Here is a 14,043-nt window from a genome sequence, read left to right as displayed (position 1 = left end):
GGACAGTGGCCCCATATTTGTCCTTTTCTAACCCTGGGGCTTGTGAATGGGGCCTTCTTAAAAATGGAATCTTTAAAGGTATAGTCAAGTGAGATGAGGTCTACTAAGGCAGGAGTGAATCCTGTCTCCTGTCTAGTGTCCTTATTAAAGAGAAAAATATAGACAGCTACACACAGTCAACCAGGTGACATCTGAGATAGAGACTAGGATGATGAAGCCACAATCTGGGGATACCAGGAACCCCAGAGGTCAGAAAGACCCCCCTGAGCCGCCAGACAGGCTGCAGCCCTACTGACTCCCACTGCCTCCCGGGGTCCAGATGCAAAAGAGAACTGGCCACTCAGTTTGTGGTCATTTGTTACAAAAACTGCAAGATACACACAGCAAGGGACCTCCTTACTGCTCTTCTGAAGGTTCTTCCCATCCATCCCTCCCGTCTCAAAAATCCTTATATTGATTTCCTGTGTGTGTGTGTGTGTGTGTGTGTGTGTGTGTGTGTGTGTGTGTGTGTGTGTGTGTGCGTGTGTATGTGTGTATGTGTGTGTATATGTGTGTGTGTATATGTGTATATGTGTGTGTGTGCGTGTGTGTGTATATGTGTATGTGTGTATGTGTGTGTATATGTGTGTGTGCATGTGTGTGTATGTGTGTGTATGTGTGTGTGTATGTGTGTGTGTGTATGTGTGTGTGTGTGTGTGTGTGTGTGTGTGTGTGTGTGTGTGTGTGTGTATGAATGATGCATGTGCCACAGAGCTCTTGTGGAGGTCCAAGGACAACTTGTGGTAGTCAGCTCTGCTACCATGTGGGTCCTGGGGACTGAACCTCAAGTCTGAGGTCATAAGGCTTGTCAACAAGCACCTTTACCACTGAGCCATCTCCCTGACCCCTCTTTCTCTGTCTCTCTTTGTCTCTGTGTGTGTATGTTAATCTCTCTCACTCTTCCTGTCTGTCTCTGACTATCTGTCTCTCACTCTTTCTTCTCTGTCTCTGTCTCTCTGTCTCTCTCTATATATATCTATCTATCTATATCTCTATCTCTGTGTGTATTTCTGTCTCTCTCTGCTCATGCCCCCAGCCCCATGTGTGCCCCAGCCCCATGTGTGCCCCAGCCCCTGAGAGGGGTAACAGCAATGTTTCCCTGTCTCTGTCTCACCTTGAACTCAGGGCTGAGTCTGAGAAAGATGCTGGTCTTCCTGTCCCACAGAAGCACCAGGCCAATGTCAGTTTCCACCACCAGGTAGATGCCCATCTGGTGAACATAGTAGGGGGGCTCCTGCCCCGTGCCCTTCTGGACCACCTCCACCTTGCCATCACTCAGCTTCAGTTCATAGTTCTGTGTGACAAAGCATCCTCAGGGCCTAGCCAGGACCACACCCCTCCTGTGTGCTCCTGCACCACTGTGGAGCCCCCAGGGTGTTCTGCCAGCTCCATTCCACTCACCCCTAGGAAGATCTTGATGTCCTTGGAGCAGGTGGTTCCTGTGGTACCACAGGGGACGTTCTCGGTGACAACACGAAAGGCATCCTGAGAGCTGCCATTCCCACCACAGTGGTCCTAGAGGAAGAGAAGGCCATTGAGGGACAGGGAAGGGATGTGAATACCTGGGGTTGTGGGTGGCCACAGTGAGGCTGTCAGCCAGGCATACCTGGAGTAGTGTGTACTCGCAGTTCCCACTGAAGCTATAACGCTGCCCATCGAAAGTGAGGTAGTGGCCATCCCCATACACAGCACAGGTGGCCAGGCAGGGCTTGTCGGTACACCGCCACATTCTGTTCTCACAGGTGCTGCATAGAAGGTGGAGGTCAGCTGAGGGATCCCACAGGAATGAGACCTTCCCAGAGGCTCTGTGGGGACCCCTTATAGGAAACTGAAACACAGAGCCCAGATGCCTTGATAGTCTGTGGTGTGTATGTCCTTCAGAGGCCATGCTGGAGCTTGGTCCTTTCTTAATAAGGACCTCTGTACCTAGTGACAGCTTAGACACCCACCTCTCCTGCCCTCACATACCAGTTGTTGCAGCCCACTCGGATGGTCTCCCCAGGCCTGTAAGTAGCCTCGTTGTGCACACAAGGACAGTCCTCAGCAACAACACAGCCTCCATTACCATCTGCCACCAACCCATCTGGGCACACACAGCCAGGCACACATTCAGAGCTGTACTGTAGGACATATGGATAAGGTAAGTGAGACTGGATGTAGATGGGGCTGACATGTCTTCTTTGTCTGCAGGACTGCAGGTGCCATGGGAGCAGGAAGCTCAACAGCAGGTAACCAGGGATGCTCTGAGAACACAGCCCAGCCAGGCTGCCCTGAAGACCCTCAGCATTGGCAAGCCCTGCTGCTCTGCACCAAGAGGCACCATAAAGAAGCCTGATGGTCTCCACAGACACCACAGCAGGACAGGTCAAGGAAGTAAGGGCATCCCCAAGAAGGTCCTAGGGAGGGTAATTCAGGAGTGAATAGGTCACTTACACAAGTCATGTCCAGGGTATGACAGCTCTTCTGACAGCCAGCTCCAGTGTCCCCAGGTGTAGCATTGCGGCAGTCAAAATAGATCATGGGTGCATCACACACTGGAGAAGGAAGGGGACAAGTGAGGTGATGCCATCCACCCCTGCCAAGTCTTCTCAGAGAGAGGCCAGTGCTGTAACATCTCAGCCTTTTGTTTCCAGACAGCCAAGCATGTGGCTGCCCTGTGGTGGAGGGGAAGGGGGGCGGGCAGGGTACACATCTGTGTTATGCATGCTGGTGTGTGTGTGTGTGTGTGTGTGTGTGTGTGTGTGTGTGCATTGAGAGTGCACTGAGTACTTTCACGATTATGTGTGCACAGTGTCCACACCCTCATCTCCCCTGTTCCAAAGCCCAAGTCACAGAGTACACCAGACACAGTGAAACTGATCATTAACTCCAGCTCTGTTCACTTGGGATGGGCATCAATCCTGACATGTCTTTGGAAGTATTCTCCCAGAGCTGACGGACTCCCTCACAGGCTCACCTGGAGTTGGAGCAGGACCTCCAATGCAGGTCAAGGTTCCTTGGGTGCAGGTGCTGTGGAGAGAGGGCTGTTGTAACATCATCCACTCTGGGCCCCATGAATTGCTGCCATGTCCTCCTTGTCTGCATAACTACAGGTGCATGGGAGCAGGGTGACCTCTGACAGTCTGCCAGACATAAGGGTCTTACCAAATGGCCCCACTGTCGTGTATTGACTCGCCATTGGGAACCATGGATCCCCTATGGTAGCAGGGACAGCTGGTGGCCTGCACACATTTGCCTGAATCATCCAAGAAGGTGCCTGCGGGGCAGGTGCAACCATCTACAGGGATGAAGTTGACATGGCAGGTGACATCTTCCTCATTCAGAGAACGACAGGTGGGCTGGCAGGTGCTGATGTGGTATTGGTAGGTCATCGACTTGGGACAAGTAGTTGTAGGCTTTGCTGTGGGGGAGCAGAAGGAGGGAGGAACACTGAATACACTGGTGGACACACAGCCCAGCAATCAACAACAGGGGGCCTAGCAGTTCAGGGCCTTTCCAGCCCCCCCCCCCAGACACTGTCTCCTGATTAGGGCTCTTGGTCACAGTGGCATGTGTCTCCCTTAGTTTCAGAGACTGGTGTGATGATAGGACCCTTGGAGCATCCAATCAGCTGCTAGGCAATATGTGGGGGCCCTGATCTGTAGAGAAAGAGAGCCCAGCTTGCCCACAGAACACTCACTGCAGATGCTGTCTCTCCAGCCACTGAGCAGCACGCCTTTGGCGGCACAGGCATGCACGTAGGAGGACAGGGCCGCGCACATGCAGTCCTCACTCTTCTCACAGTTGCATGTGTCAAACATGCAGTTCTGGGGGAGGGGACATCAGAGCATCAGGGACCCAGCCTCACATCTAGGAGCCTGGCATCTGACTGAGTGCCCCTGCCATCCCAACATATTCCCACCTTCCTTGCCTTCCTCAGGACATTTCCCCATGCCCCATTCCTCTGTAGTTCATTTTAATGTTGACATCTCACATGTAGCCAACCTTCCCTCTAGGGCATGGATTCTGGAAAGACCTTGTCCCTTTGTCTCTGTGGCCCACCAGATCCAGCCCTGCAACACTGCGTCCTTCTTACTGTCCTGTTACTCATATTTCTCAAAAGCTTCATGTTTAGCCCTGTTTCTAATGAGACCAGAGGCTTAATGATCTTTATAATTAGCTTTACAACCTAAACTCAATGAACAAACATTAAGTCAATAAGTGAAGGAATATGGATATCAGGAATGGAACCAGAGATACGGACTAGAAGAATATTCCTGCCACCTGCTCCACCTGCTATCTGTCAATTTCCTCCCTCCAGTGTCCTCTGATCCTCCCAAGAGGGGGCACACAATGCAGTGTTGGAGTCCTAGCTAGCCAAAGAATGGGCATTACCGAGAAGTAGGTGCTGGGGTTCACGGTGGTGTGGCACTGGGAAAATGGGCCATTGGCATCCGTCAACTGAGAACACCAGTGCTGAGCATACTTCTCTGTAGATAGAAGAGAACCCATCAGCTACTTATTCACCCAGGCCCCTGATTTCCCCCACTTGGGGTTTGTAACACCTTGCATCTCTGTGCAAACAGATATCGTGGGCACTTAGCCATACTGCACCACAGATGTCATTGCAACATACATGAGGCATAGGAAAGCTATAGTCATTGTTTCTCTTCTTTCCTATGTCCCAGAGTCCTCACCCCCAGCAATGTGAGTGGCTAACATCATGGACAACAGTCTAGACTTCTGGACCAAAATACAGAGGGAAAAGAGGCAGTACCATCTGATACTGAACCCTACTTCCTCAACTCTACTTGGCGGGATGGACAGTATCACAACTACATTAGAATCTGTGTCCTTTCTTTTACCTGAAGCAGGGCCCCTAATATCCAACACCCTGTGTACATAGTGCAGCAGATGAGGTCCTTAACCATCTGTGACACTGTCCTGGAGATCCCTCATGTCCTCCCTGTTAGGTGGCAAGCATGGATGCTGGTCACCACTCTTCCCTGGAGTACCCACACTTGTTTCACTGTAATACTATGTGGAATAAACTTAAGCAACATATTTTTCTAAAATACTGCTTGCCTTCAAGAAGACTGAACTTTTGCCAGATGCTGTAGCCAAGTTAATAATAAGCCTTGCAAACATTTAAGACAATGTGCTCAATCTGCTGTCCTACTGTGTGCTCGGCCTGTTCAAGTTTAACCTGACTTTAAGAGAACAGTGTAACTGACCTTAATATACCTTGGATTTCCTCTGTAATTAGCTTTACAACCTAAGCTAAATACATAGTTTTAATCTTGAATTTTGTACTTCTCCATGCCCCTGACCAAGAGTAATGAAAGTGTGTTATGATCATCATTTGCTGGAAGCAGCCAACAGGTAGAAAGCAACATTAAGAAAAAATATATATATCCCATAAATGTTGACAGAAACATGCAGCTACAGATTGATAAAGCCTCTGTGCAGTTTTGAGTGCTATCCTGGATCAGCTAGAATCAGTAAAGTAACGTTTTCCTTTGTAAAACTCTGCTTAAAATTTCAATGGAAAAGAATTCCTCACTCATTCCCCATACCGTATTTTTCATGCTGTTCAATAAATACGGGTCAAAACCCTTTGTTATAGACAGGCAACAAAGACAGATCAAATACAGTAGACAGGCCACTGACTACAAACTACAGATAAATGGAAAACACCAGCAGAGAAATGCAGGATTCCAATTCGGGCTCACTTTCAGTCAAACTATTCCAAGGGGAAGCTTCCTTCTTTCATTCCTCAATATGACATCAATGTCCTTTGGTACCCTCCCTGGGGTGTCTTCAATGTGTGATAGACACAATGCACTACATACTAGTCTTCCTATTCACCACTTCAGGGCAGACAGCTGGACCCCAGGCCAGGTCAGAGTTTGCTGAGAAAATGCTCCTTGGGATAGTAACCAGTTCAGAAATGGAAGCAGGTAAACCAACCCCTACGCATTCAACAGAACACAGACCAACAGCTACACTCACCATTCTCCACGCTGAGTGAGCAGGGGTCCTCAAAGTTATTCCTGACGTTAGGACAAGCCGCCTGGGTCTTGAAAGTGTTGAAGAAGGCAGCTGCTGTGCCCTCCACAACCCCACTGATGGTCTGGAAGTCATCGGCCTGGATACTGTTGAAATTCCCACAGAGCCCTGGGGACAGGAGAACAGGTTGAGGCCACATGTGGGCTCTAGAATGGAATGGGCTGAGGTCCAGGGTCAGTGCCCCTTACCGCAGGTTAGACCCCTGAGCTCAGGTGCCAGCCGCACAAACACTTGCATGATGGGCACCAGCTGGATCTCAAGCTGCAGACCCAGGTTGGTCTGGGCAATGATGAAGAAGGTTGAAGGCCGGAAGAGGGTAACATTGGCTGTGGGCAGAAGATGAGGGTCTCAGGGTGGGCATACTCCATGGAATGGAGATACACAGTTTAGATTCACAAGCAGTCCTCACCTGTAGACACCGGCAACTGGGTATAAATCTGGTTCACAAAGACCTCTCCAGTGGCTTTCACCATGACCACCTAGAAGCAATTCCAGAGTCAACTGGGGTCAGTATGGCACTGAGGCAGTGTTTCCTCAACTGTCCCCTGGTAGCCTACACAGGCTGGGAAGTATGCTTGTTAGGTCTGGGAGACCCTGGGCTGCAAAGCTCTAGTCCCCATGTGGTCAACTTATGTCCCAAGATCTGTCCACATACTTTCCCTGCTTTTCTAAACTTTCAAAAGAATCGTAGTCTACAGAATATAAAAATAGAAATTAATGTCTACAAAATAACGTCAGTTGAGTTGTACTGGATAGAGATGTTTGAATCCTCTTTCCTGGGGCCAACTGGTACAATCACAAGAGTCCCAGAGCCAGACTCCTGCAACGTTCTTGGGAGTCCCCAGAAAGAGGCGCAAATAGTGAGTGCACTCACTGTTCAGGATGTGAATCCAGGTGACTGGCCATGTGGACATACTCTTTCCACTGCCTCCCAGAAACCTCCCTGCCCGAGCTCCCCTCAGCTCCCCTGTGATACTCACCGTCTTCCCCCCACCCAGGCTCAATGTCACACTCTTCAGACAAGTCTCGCTGTCTGTCAGTCCACACTTTCGAAGCTCAGCCAGCACAGTGAAGATATTGCTGTCACAGGGCTATAGGGAGAGACACTGGTCCTTGCATACTGCCCAAACCCCTGCCTACCTCATCTCCCCTCTCCTCCATCCCTGCTGCCTCCCCTTGTGGGAAATTCCTGCTCCACCATTGTCAAAGACTCTAAGAAGCAGGCATTGGATTTTAGGAGGAAGGCTCCCCTAGTCCCTAACACAGGGGCTTAATACACCTAATGAGTGCAGTAATTCTAAAAGAGAAGTTGAGAAGGAGATGTAGCAGGGGGAGACTGAGGGGAGTTGGGAGGGGGAGAGGAGGTAGATGATCAAAATACATTGCACACATATATGAAATTTTCAAAAATAAAAGTTTTGTTTTGCTTTGTTTAAAAAAAAAGACAGGGGTTTCCAAGGTAGGGAGGTGGAGTCTAGGATGGCCAGCATGGTGTGCTACTGAGTGACACCAGGTAGTAGATACAGGACATTTCACCTTAGTCAAATCCTGGGGTATGGTCACGAGTGACCCTGTTGGACACGGCCGTGGATGGTAATGGCTGGTTTTCATTATCAATCATCACCAATATGTTAACACTAAAGCAAACGTTAGTACAGGGAGACTTCTGGGGATGGTGAGGCTTGGGAACTCGCTGGACTTTCTATTTAATTTATTTGTGGACATAAAACTGATCTAAAATTAAATAAGACAGGGACTGGAAAGATGAATCGATGATTAAGTATGTACTGCTCTTGTAAATGGCCCAAATTCAGTGCCCAGCACCCATATCAGGTTGCTCCCAGCCACCTGTAACTCCAACTCTATGGAACCTGATGCCTCTTCTGGCCTCCATGGGCACTGTGCATATATACACAGAGAGAGAGACACATACATACACATAAGTAAAAATATATAAATAAAATAATAAGTCTCTTTAAAAAGACAAGGTTAGAAGGGCCAAAGAAATGAGCAGGGGTCATTCAGCACTAGAGGCTCAGTCAACAGGTGAATGACTCCATGGAACCCTGGGCCAATTGGTAGTATTTCCTCATAGTTTTACCACAAAGTCCCCGAGATCTCCCTGGTGCAGCAGTGATGGAGGCCTAGGCTAGTGATACTTGGGGACACCCCCCCCCCAAATCAAAGGCCCCAGGACAGCATAGGCCTTACCTTGCTCAGCACGTAGCTGCAGTCCCCATGCACTGTGTACTGCCTTTCATCAAATGTGGAGAAGTGGGAACCTCCCAGGACTGAGCAGGTGCCAGGGCATGGGACCTCCTGGCAGCTCCACTGACCTCCAGAGCATGTGCTATGAGTGGGAAGAAGGACATACTGTGTGCTGGTCCCAGGAACAACAGTCCTGATATTTTTGCCACCTAGACTGAAGGCTCCTACCCATGGGGCATTGGCCACAACAGCCTTGGACCTCACCAGTCCACACATCCTGAGGAAGTAACCCTGGCATATGTCAGACTCTTGGGTGGGAAGTCCAAGACCTACCATTTGGTGCAGTCTGTAGAGTAATTGGTACCCGGTGCATAAGCTGTCCCATTGTACAGGCAGGCACACTGAGACACAGGGACACAGCCAGTCTGGTTGATGTCATCAAGCACCATCCCTGAAGAAAGCAAATCCATGTGATAAGTGTCATCTAGGAGCCTCAGTAAATCTCAGCAACACAGACACACTTTGGGCCAGGGTCATAGGGATCTTTCACCAAGGCTGAACAATGGTAGCATAACCACCCATGCAACTATGTGCTTTGGAGGTCCTGTGTTTGGACTGGTGGGGAAGAGACTCCATCTTACCCTCAGGACAGAAACAGCCGGCAACACAGTGGTCCTCACAGACCTGGGAGCGCTGGAGGTTGGAACAAGTATCCACACAGGGTGAGCCACATTCCTGGTGTTGCATGTTGAGGGGGCATGTTGGAGCTGCAGGGAGACCAGAAAAAAAGATCGGATCAGACCAGGTCCCATTTACCAGCTGGATGATGCTATGATGGTGGGAAAGGGGGCTGAGGGCACTCACAGCAGAGGTTGGGACCCCGCCAGTCCTGGGGCTGTCCTCCAGCATGGGCACACTGCCGGGAGTACTCAGCCAGGGTATGGCAGATACAGCTGGACAGGTCAGGGCTCTCACAAAGACAGAGGTCCTGCCGGCAAGCCTCCAGGTAGCTGCTGGTGTCCACCAGGGCTGAGCAGTCCGAGAATAGATGACCTTTCAGGATCTCCTCACAGATGCCCTGGACAAGAACAAGACCCATGCTGAGTTCAGACCCCTGGCTTCCCAGAAGCACCTGGGTTAGCCCAGAGCCCAAAGCCCTCCTCCCCACCCTGCCCACCCATTCCTCCCAAAGCTCACAAATCTGGTGGAGCAGTTCTTCTGAGGCACAGGGAGGGGGTCCTGGCATTGTTCTGTGGGGCCATCCATCTTCTGAAGGTTCCCAAACTCAAGAGGTGTCAATCTAACATCTGTAGGAAGTCCAGAGCAGCTCTGTTTACAGGTCCCAGGCCCCCAGCCCATCATCCCAACAGCCAGGTCCAAAGGGCTCCCCACTGAGAATGTCCATGTGGTCCTGTGATCCCTGCCCAGCTTCCCCAGCCTCACTGCTTGGGATGCTGATATCTGGAACCCATGAGAGGAGCCCAGAAAGAGCTTGGAGTTCCTAGGGCAACAGGAGGAGTGGTTGGTGGCCTTAACAGATGCATAGCCATCAGACGCAGCCCAGAGGACTGTAGAGTGAACCTGACATCCCGCCAGCCCTCAGACTCTGGCTGACTCTGCACACAGCCTAGCCTGACAGGGGCAGCCATATGCATAGTCTGTTACCCACAGCTTATATGAGACTTTGGGGGACTGACAGAGGAGGGCTGATGCAGCCACATTTGTGATATCACTGCTTGGAGGTAAAGAAATGTGACCCTCCCAAGGTAAAGAAAGCAGGAATGATTCCATGTGAGGGTTTGTGTCCTCAGAATAAGGGTACCAAGAACTAGAGGTTTCCTCGCATGCACCTGTGGTACATGCACATGAGTGTCAGTATGTGCAGGTATGTCTGTGTGCACTTATGCATGAGCTGTAATTGTGGAGAGGGAAGCCTGTGTGTGTGTGTGTGTGTGTGTGTGTGTGTGTGTGTGTGTGTGTGTGTGTGTGTATGTGCCCATGTGAATTGCAGGCGTGTGTGTGTGTGTGTGTGTGTGTGTGTGTGTGTGTGTGTGTGTATCAGAGACAGACAGACAGACAGACAGACAGACAGAGAAAGAGCATTTGTTTGTATACACAGAGAGATACATGGTTTGGGATACTGGGAAACCAAGCCTTCTGGGGCCCTGGGACATCGCCTGGGACTTACTGTGGGAGAGGAACTCGCTGGACTCTGGGCTGCCATTGAAGTCTCCACAGAGACCACAAGTCTTGTTGATATACTTGGTGTCCAACTCCAGCTGAAATTGGAGGAGACATCAGACATCTGACCCCACTATAGACACCCAGGATGAGAAGTATAGACCCCCAAAATGGGGGCAAAGGCTCCCAGAGGAGACACAATCCAAAGGACTTTCCCCCTAAATCAGATGAAGTCATGATTCAGAGCAGGGCTGAAGCAAACACCCCGCATACACAGGACCTATGTCTGGGGGTGAAGCCCCTGAGGCTCTGTTAATGCCTGGATGCCCACCTTCCCCAGCTGTGTGGCCTATGCCCCCTCTCCTAACCCACGCCTGGTCTCACTAGGAGATTCCACCCATTGCCCCCATTTTACCAGAAGGCTCCGCCCACCCACATCCATTCTGCACCACCAAGAGACTCTATTCCCTCTCACCAGGAGACTGTCATCATCATTCCACATGAAGACCAGGCCCAGCCGGGCCACCACCTTCAGGTAGCCACTGCTGAGCTCAATAAGGACCCCAGACTGGCTGAAGGGCAGCTGAACCCTGTAGAAGAGAGTAGGGATAAGGTACGGGGCGAGGGGGGGGGGCAGGGAGACAAGAGAGACCCCAGGTGAGAAGAGCCCTGCAGCCATGTGTGTGACAGAGACATGGGACCTAGAATGTCAGTATTAAGGAGGCGCTGAAGGGGCAGTTCGAGCATGGGGTGAAGGAGTGCCCGCTCAGCTTCTCTCCTGAGAGTGGAGTCTTGCTAACAACCCCAGTGTCTCCCACAACCCTGACATCCTAGTTTTCCCCTCACCACACAGCACCTCCATCATCCACCCAATACTGCCCCAGACTCACAGGTGGTTATTGACTAATACAGAGCTCTTGGTCAGATCCACAACCAGGCCATCAAGCTTCATAGTGACCCTGCTCAGAGCAGTGGCATTAGACTCCCGGCCACGACGTAGCTGGATGTTGAAGTCCTCATAGGCAGCCCCACAGTGTGCAGAGAACACATAGTTGCAGAGGCCAGGGAAGCGGAAGACCTGGCCATCAAAGGTCTTGTAGTGGAAATCGCCCCAGGTGCTGCACACCCGCCCGGTGTGTGCTGGGTTGAGAGCTGTGGACCAAAGCAATGGCAGGCTTTGGGGGCACTGTTCTAGTCCCTGATATGCCCTCCATGTTCTGCCTTTCACACTGGGTATCTGTTTTCCATGTGCCACTGGGAATCAGACAGGCTGCTGTCTACAGTGAGCATCTAAGGTCTCATCTGATTTAGGAAGTCCTGGGATCAGCTCACAGCAGCTTTGAATGCCCCCCAACCTTTCCTATGCTATTGTCAGCCAGGAATCAGGGAGCCCTTTCTAAACTAGCTCTTTAGGTCTAAGGGTGAGTACCCCAGCTAAGCAGGGCCACTTTCCCAGAGAGGCTTTGGGGTTCACTCACCTCGTACCACAGGGATGGTCCTCAGAGGTGGGATGATGGTCACCCCATGGAATGGAGCAGCTGTGGAGACAGGGGCTTAGATCATGGGATGCACACAGCCTTGAATGAGGTTGTGGAGTCATTGTGGCCCAGAGGAGAGGGCCCAGGGCCAGCAGAAGCAGACTCCTAGGTCTCCAGTCCAGCTTGGGTCCTACTGTCTATTGAGATCCAAGTAAGTCATGGCCCAGCCTGAAGCCTACATACAGCATTCTCTTTTCTCACTGAAGCCATCAGCCTTTAGTGGCCACAGAAGCCCAGAAACTTGTGTTTGCACTTGGGGGCTTGTGACTTGATCCTCGCAAATGCCTGAATCTAGGTCAGCAGCTCAACCTCCTTTTTAACCAGTTTGGGGAAATGCAAACTGCAAGGTGCTGGCCAGTGCCCCACAAGACCCCTTGCTTTGGCATGTATGGCCAATCCCCCAGCTCCTAGGTCAAATCCCAGACGGTGAATGTGATGTTGATACAGGTAAATCAAACCAAGAGAGATGGAGGTAGGCTCTACATGGGTGAAACATGAGCCCATGCCACAGGGGACATAGCCTACCCAGTCAGCTTGACAGACTCTGCATCTGCCTGAGAGCCTGAGCAAGGATGCCTGTGATGTCTCCATGGGCTGGATCAGTCAAGGACAGGAGGTAGCTGATCACAACCATGTATACCAGGGTATACTTCAGCTCTAAGTTCTCACTCAGTGTGCTAGCTGAGGAGCCATTAAGGCAAGAAGTCCTGGGGGACCCAAAGTCACATGAAGGTAGAGTTGGGGGGCAGTACATGGCAGGCATAGTGGGGACAAAAGGCTGGGACTCACCATCGTGCCCTTGAAGGAGAGAGAAGTCAGAGTGATGTTCATGGTCAGATTTCAGAGTATCTTGCTGGGCCTGGCCTGCAGAAGGAGAGATGGGCCTGAGCTGAGAACAGGACAGGTGCCTCAGGTAGCCCAGGCTGCTGGCCACCAGTGTGCAAGTGGAGGGAGACAGTGATGTATTCATCACTGACTAATGGCCTGATTCAGAGAGTCACCATGATGGCAGGTAAATGGCCCACCCCCATACCTACACAAGAGGGTTCGAGCAAAGTTGCGACTGGCCTTCACCCTAAATCTAGTTCCCTGGTGCCTTCATCTGTTATTAGGCCAGGCTAGTAGAAACCACATCCCCAGAACCCCCTCCTGTGCTACAACACTACAGCCTGTGGGTTCTTGTGAGGTTATGACAGTCCAGAGAGGGTTGTGAGCTGATAAAATTGACACAATGGGGCACATGAGAGGGCTGAGAGCCTGTCATGACCAGTTTTGGGGGTTCTGAGACACGGTTTTCTGCTCCCCTACACGCTAGGTGCCCAACCTCAATCTCTTATGCATAGAATTACCTCCCTGCCTCTTATGTCAGAGACTGTTCGAAGTTGTCAGGCTGGGCTACATGGCAGGACTCTCTCACAGACACTTCTAGCTTGTCAGGACCCAGATAGAGAAAACTCTGAACTTCATCCTCACCTGAGTCTAGAGCATGGGGTGATGAAAATGTCTCCCCAACTGGCCTGGGAAAGCTGGACACTTTGAGTCTTACCTGTGTGTTGACCGCAAGCCAGGGCCAGGGCTAGGACCCAGAATGGGACCAACTTCCTCCGGCCGACACTCATGCTGTGGAGCATGGGGAAATGTCCCCACTGGCAGCCTCTGAGGAGGGACTCAAGTCACCAGCTGCCTTTTGTAGTCTGAGAGCTGGCTCCAGCCCCAGTGGCTTCACCTGAGTGGGTGGGGCAGGTCTATCATTCCCCTCACCCAGGTAAACAGTGGGCACTCAGTCACTTTAGGCTGGTCAATGGCAGCAGTCAGAGGTGGGTGTGTCTGCAGGTGGAGCCTGGTTTCCGGAGGCTCCCAGGACTTACTTGTATAGTCCTCCTCAAGCAGCCCCCACCTAGACTTTCCCAGGCCACCCTCTAACCCATGAGTTCCTGGCACCTCAACAGACACATCTTCCAGCCTGACCAAATGCTGCCTTTGAGACTACTCCAGGGCTTGTCCTGGACAGTCATCCTCTCTTTCCTTG

The 14,043-nt window shown here is 51.2% G+C and overlaps 1 protein-coding gene across 1 annotated transcript in view; it reads right to left on the bottom strand.

The window, feature by feature from the left end:
• Muc5ac (mucin 5AC, oligomeric mucus/gel-forming) overlaps positions 1 to 13,633 on the bottom strand; it is a 29,030-nt gene extending 15,397 nt beyond the window's left edge. The window contains 24 exon segments of the mRNA XM_036177789.1: positions 1,154 to 1,333; positions 1,441 to 1,554; positions 1,646 to 1,784; positions 2,008 to 2,159; positions 2,473 to 2,573; positions 2,996 to 3,048; positions 3,184 to 3,439; positions 3,719 to 3,845; positions 4,414 to 4,508; positions 6,031 to 6,195; positions 6,276 to 6,413; positions 6,497 to 6,566; positions 7,068 to 7,178; positions 8,299 to 8,437; positions 8,629 to 8,746; positions 8,937 to 9,062; positions 9,160 to 9,373; positions 9,493 to 9,602; positions 10,484 to 10,574; positions 10,952 to 11,066; positions 11,367 to 11,628; positions 11,955 to 12,014; positions 12,804 to 12,878; positions 13,561 to 13,633. Coding sequence (XP_036033682.1) covers positions 1,154 to 1,333; positions 1,441 to 1,554; positions 1,646 to 1,784; positions 2,008 to 2,159; positions 2,473 to 2,573; positions 2,996 to 3,048; positions 3,184 to 3,439; positions 3,719 to 3,845; positions 4,414 to 4,508; positions 6,031 to 6,195; positions 6,276 to 6,413; positions 6,497 to 6,566; positions 7,068 to 7,178; positions 8,299 to 8,437; positions 8,629 to 8,746; positions 8,937 to 9,062; positions 9,160 to 9,373; positions 9,493 to 9,602; positions 10,484 to 10,574; positions 10,952 to 11,066; positions 11,367 to 11,628; positions 11,955 to 12,014; positions 12,804 to 12,878; positions 13,561 to 13,633 — 3,084 coding nt within the window.
• Between the last annotated feature and the right edge of the window lie 410 nt (positions 13,634 to 14,043).

Source organism: Onychomys torridus, chromosome 1 (genome assembly GCF_903995425.1).
Source record: "Onychomys torridus chromosome 1, mOncTor1.1, whole genome shotgun sequence".
NCBI classification, from domain to species: domain Eukaryota; kingdom Metazoa; phylum Chordata; class Mammalia; order Rodentia; family Cricetidae; genus Onychomys; species Onychomys torridus.
The sequence above is the reverse complement of the archived record's forward strand: the minus strand, read 5'-3'. Positions and strand labels throughout refer to the sequence as shown.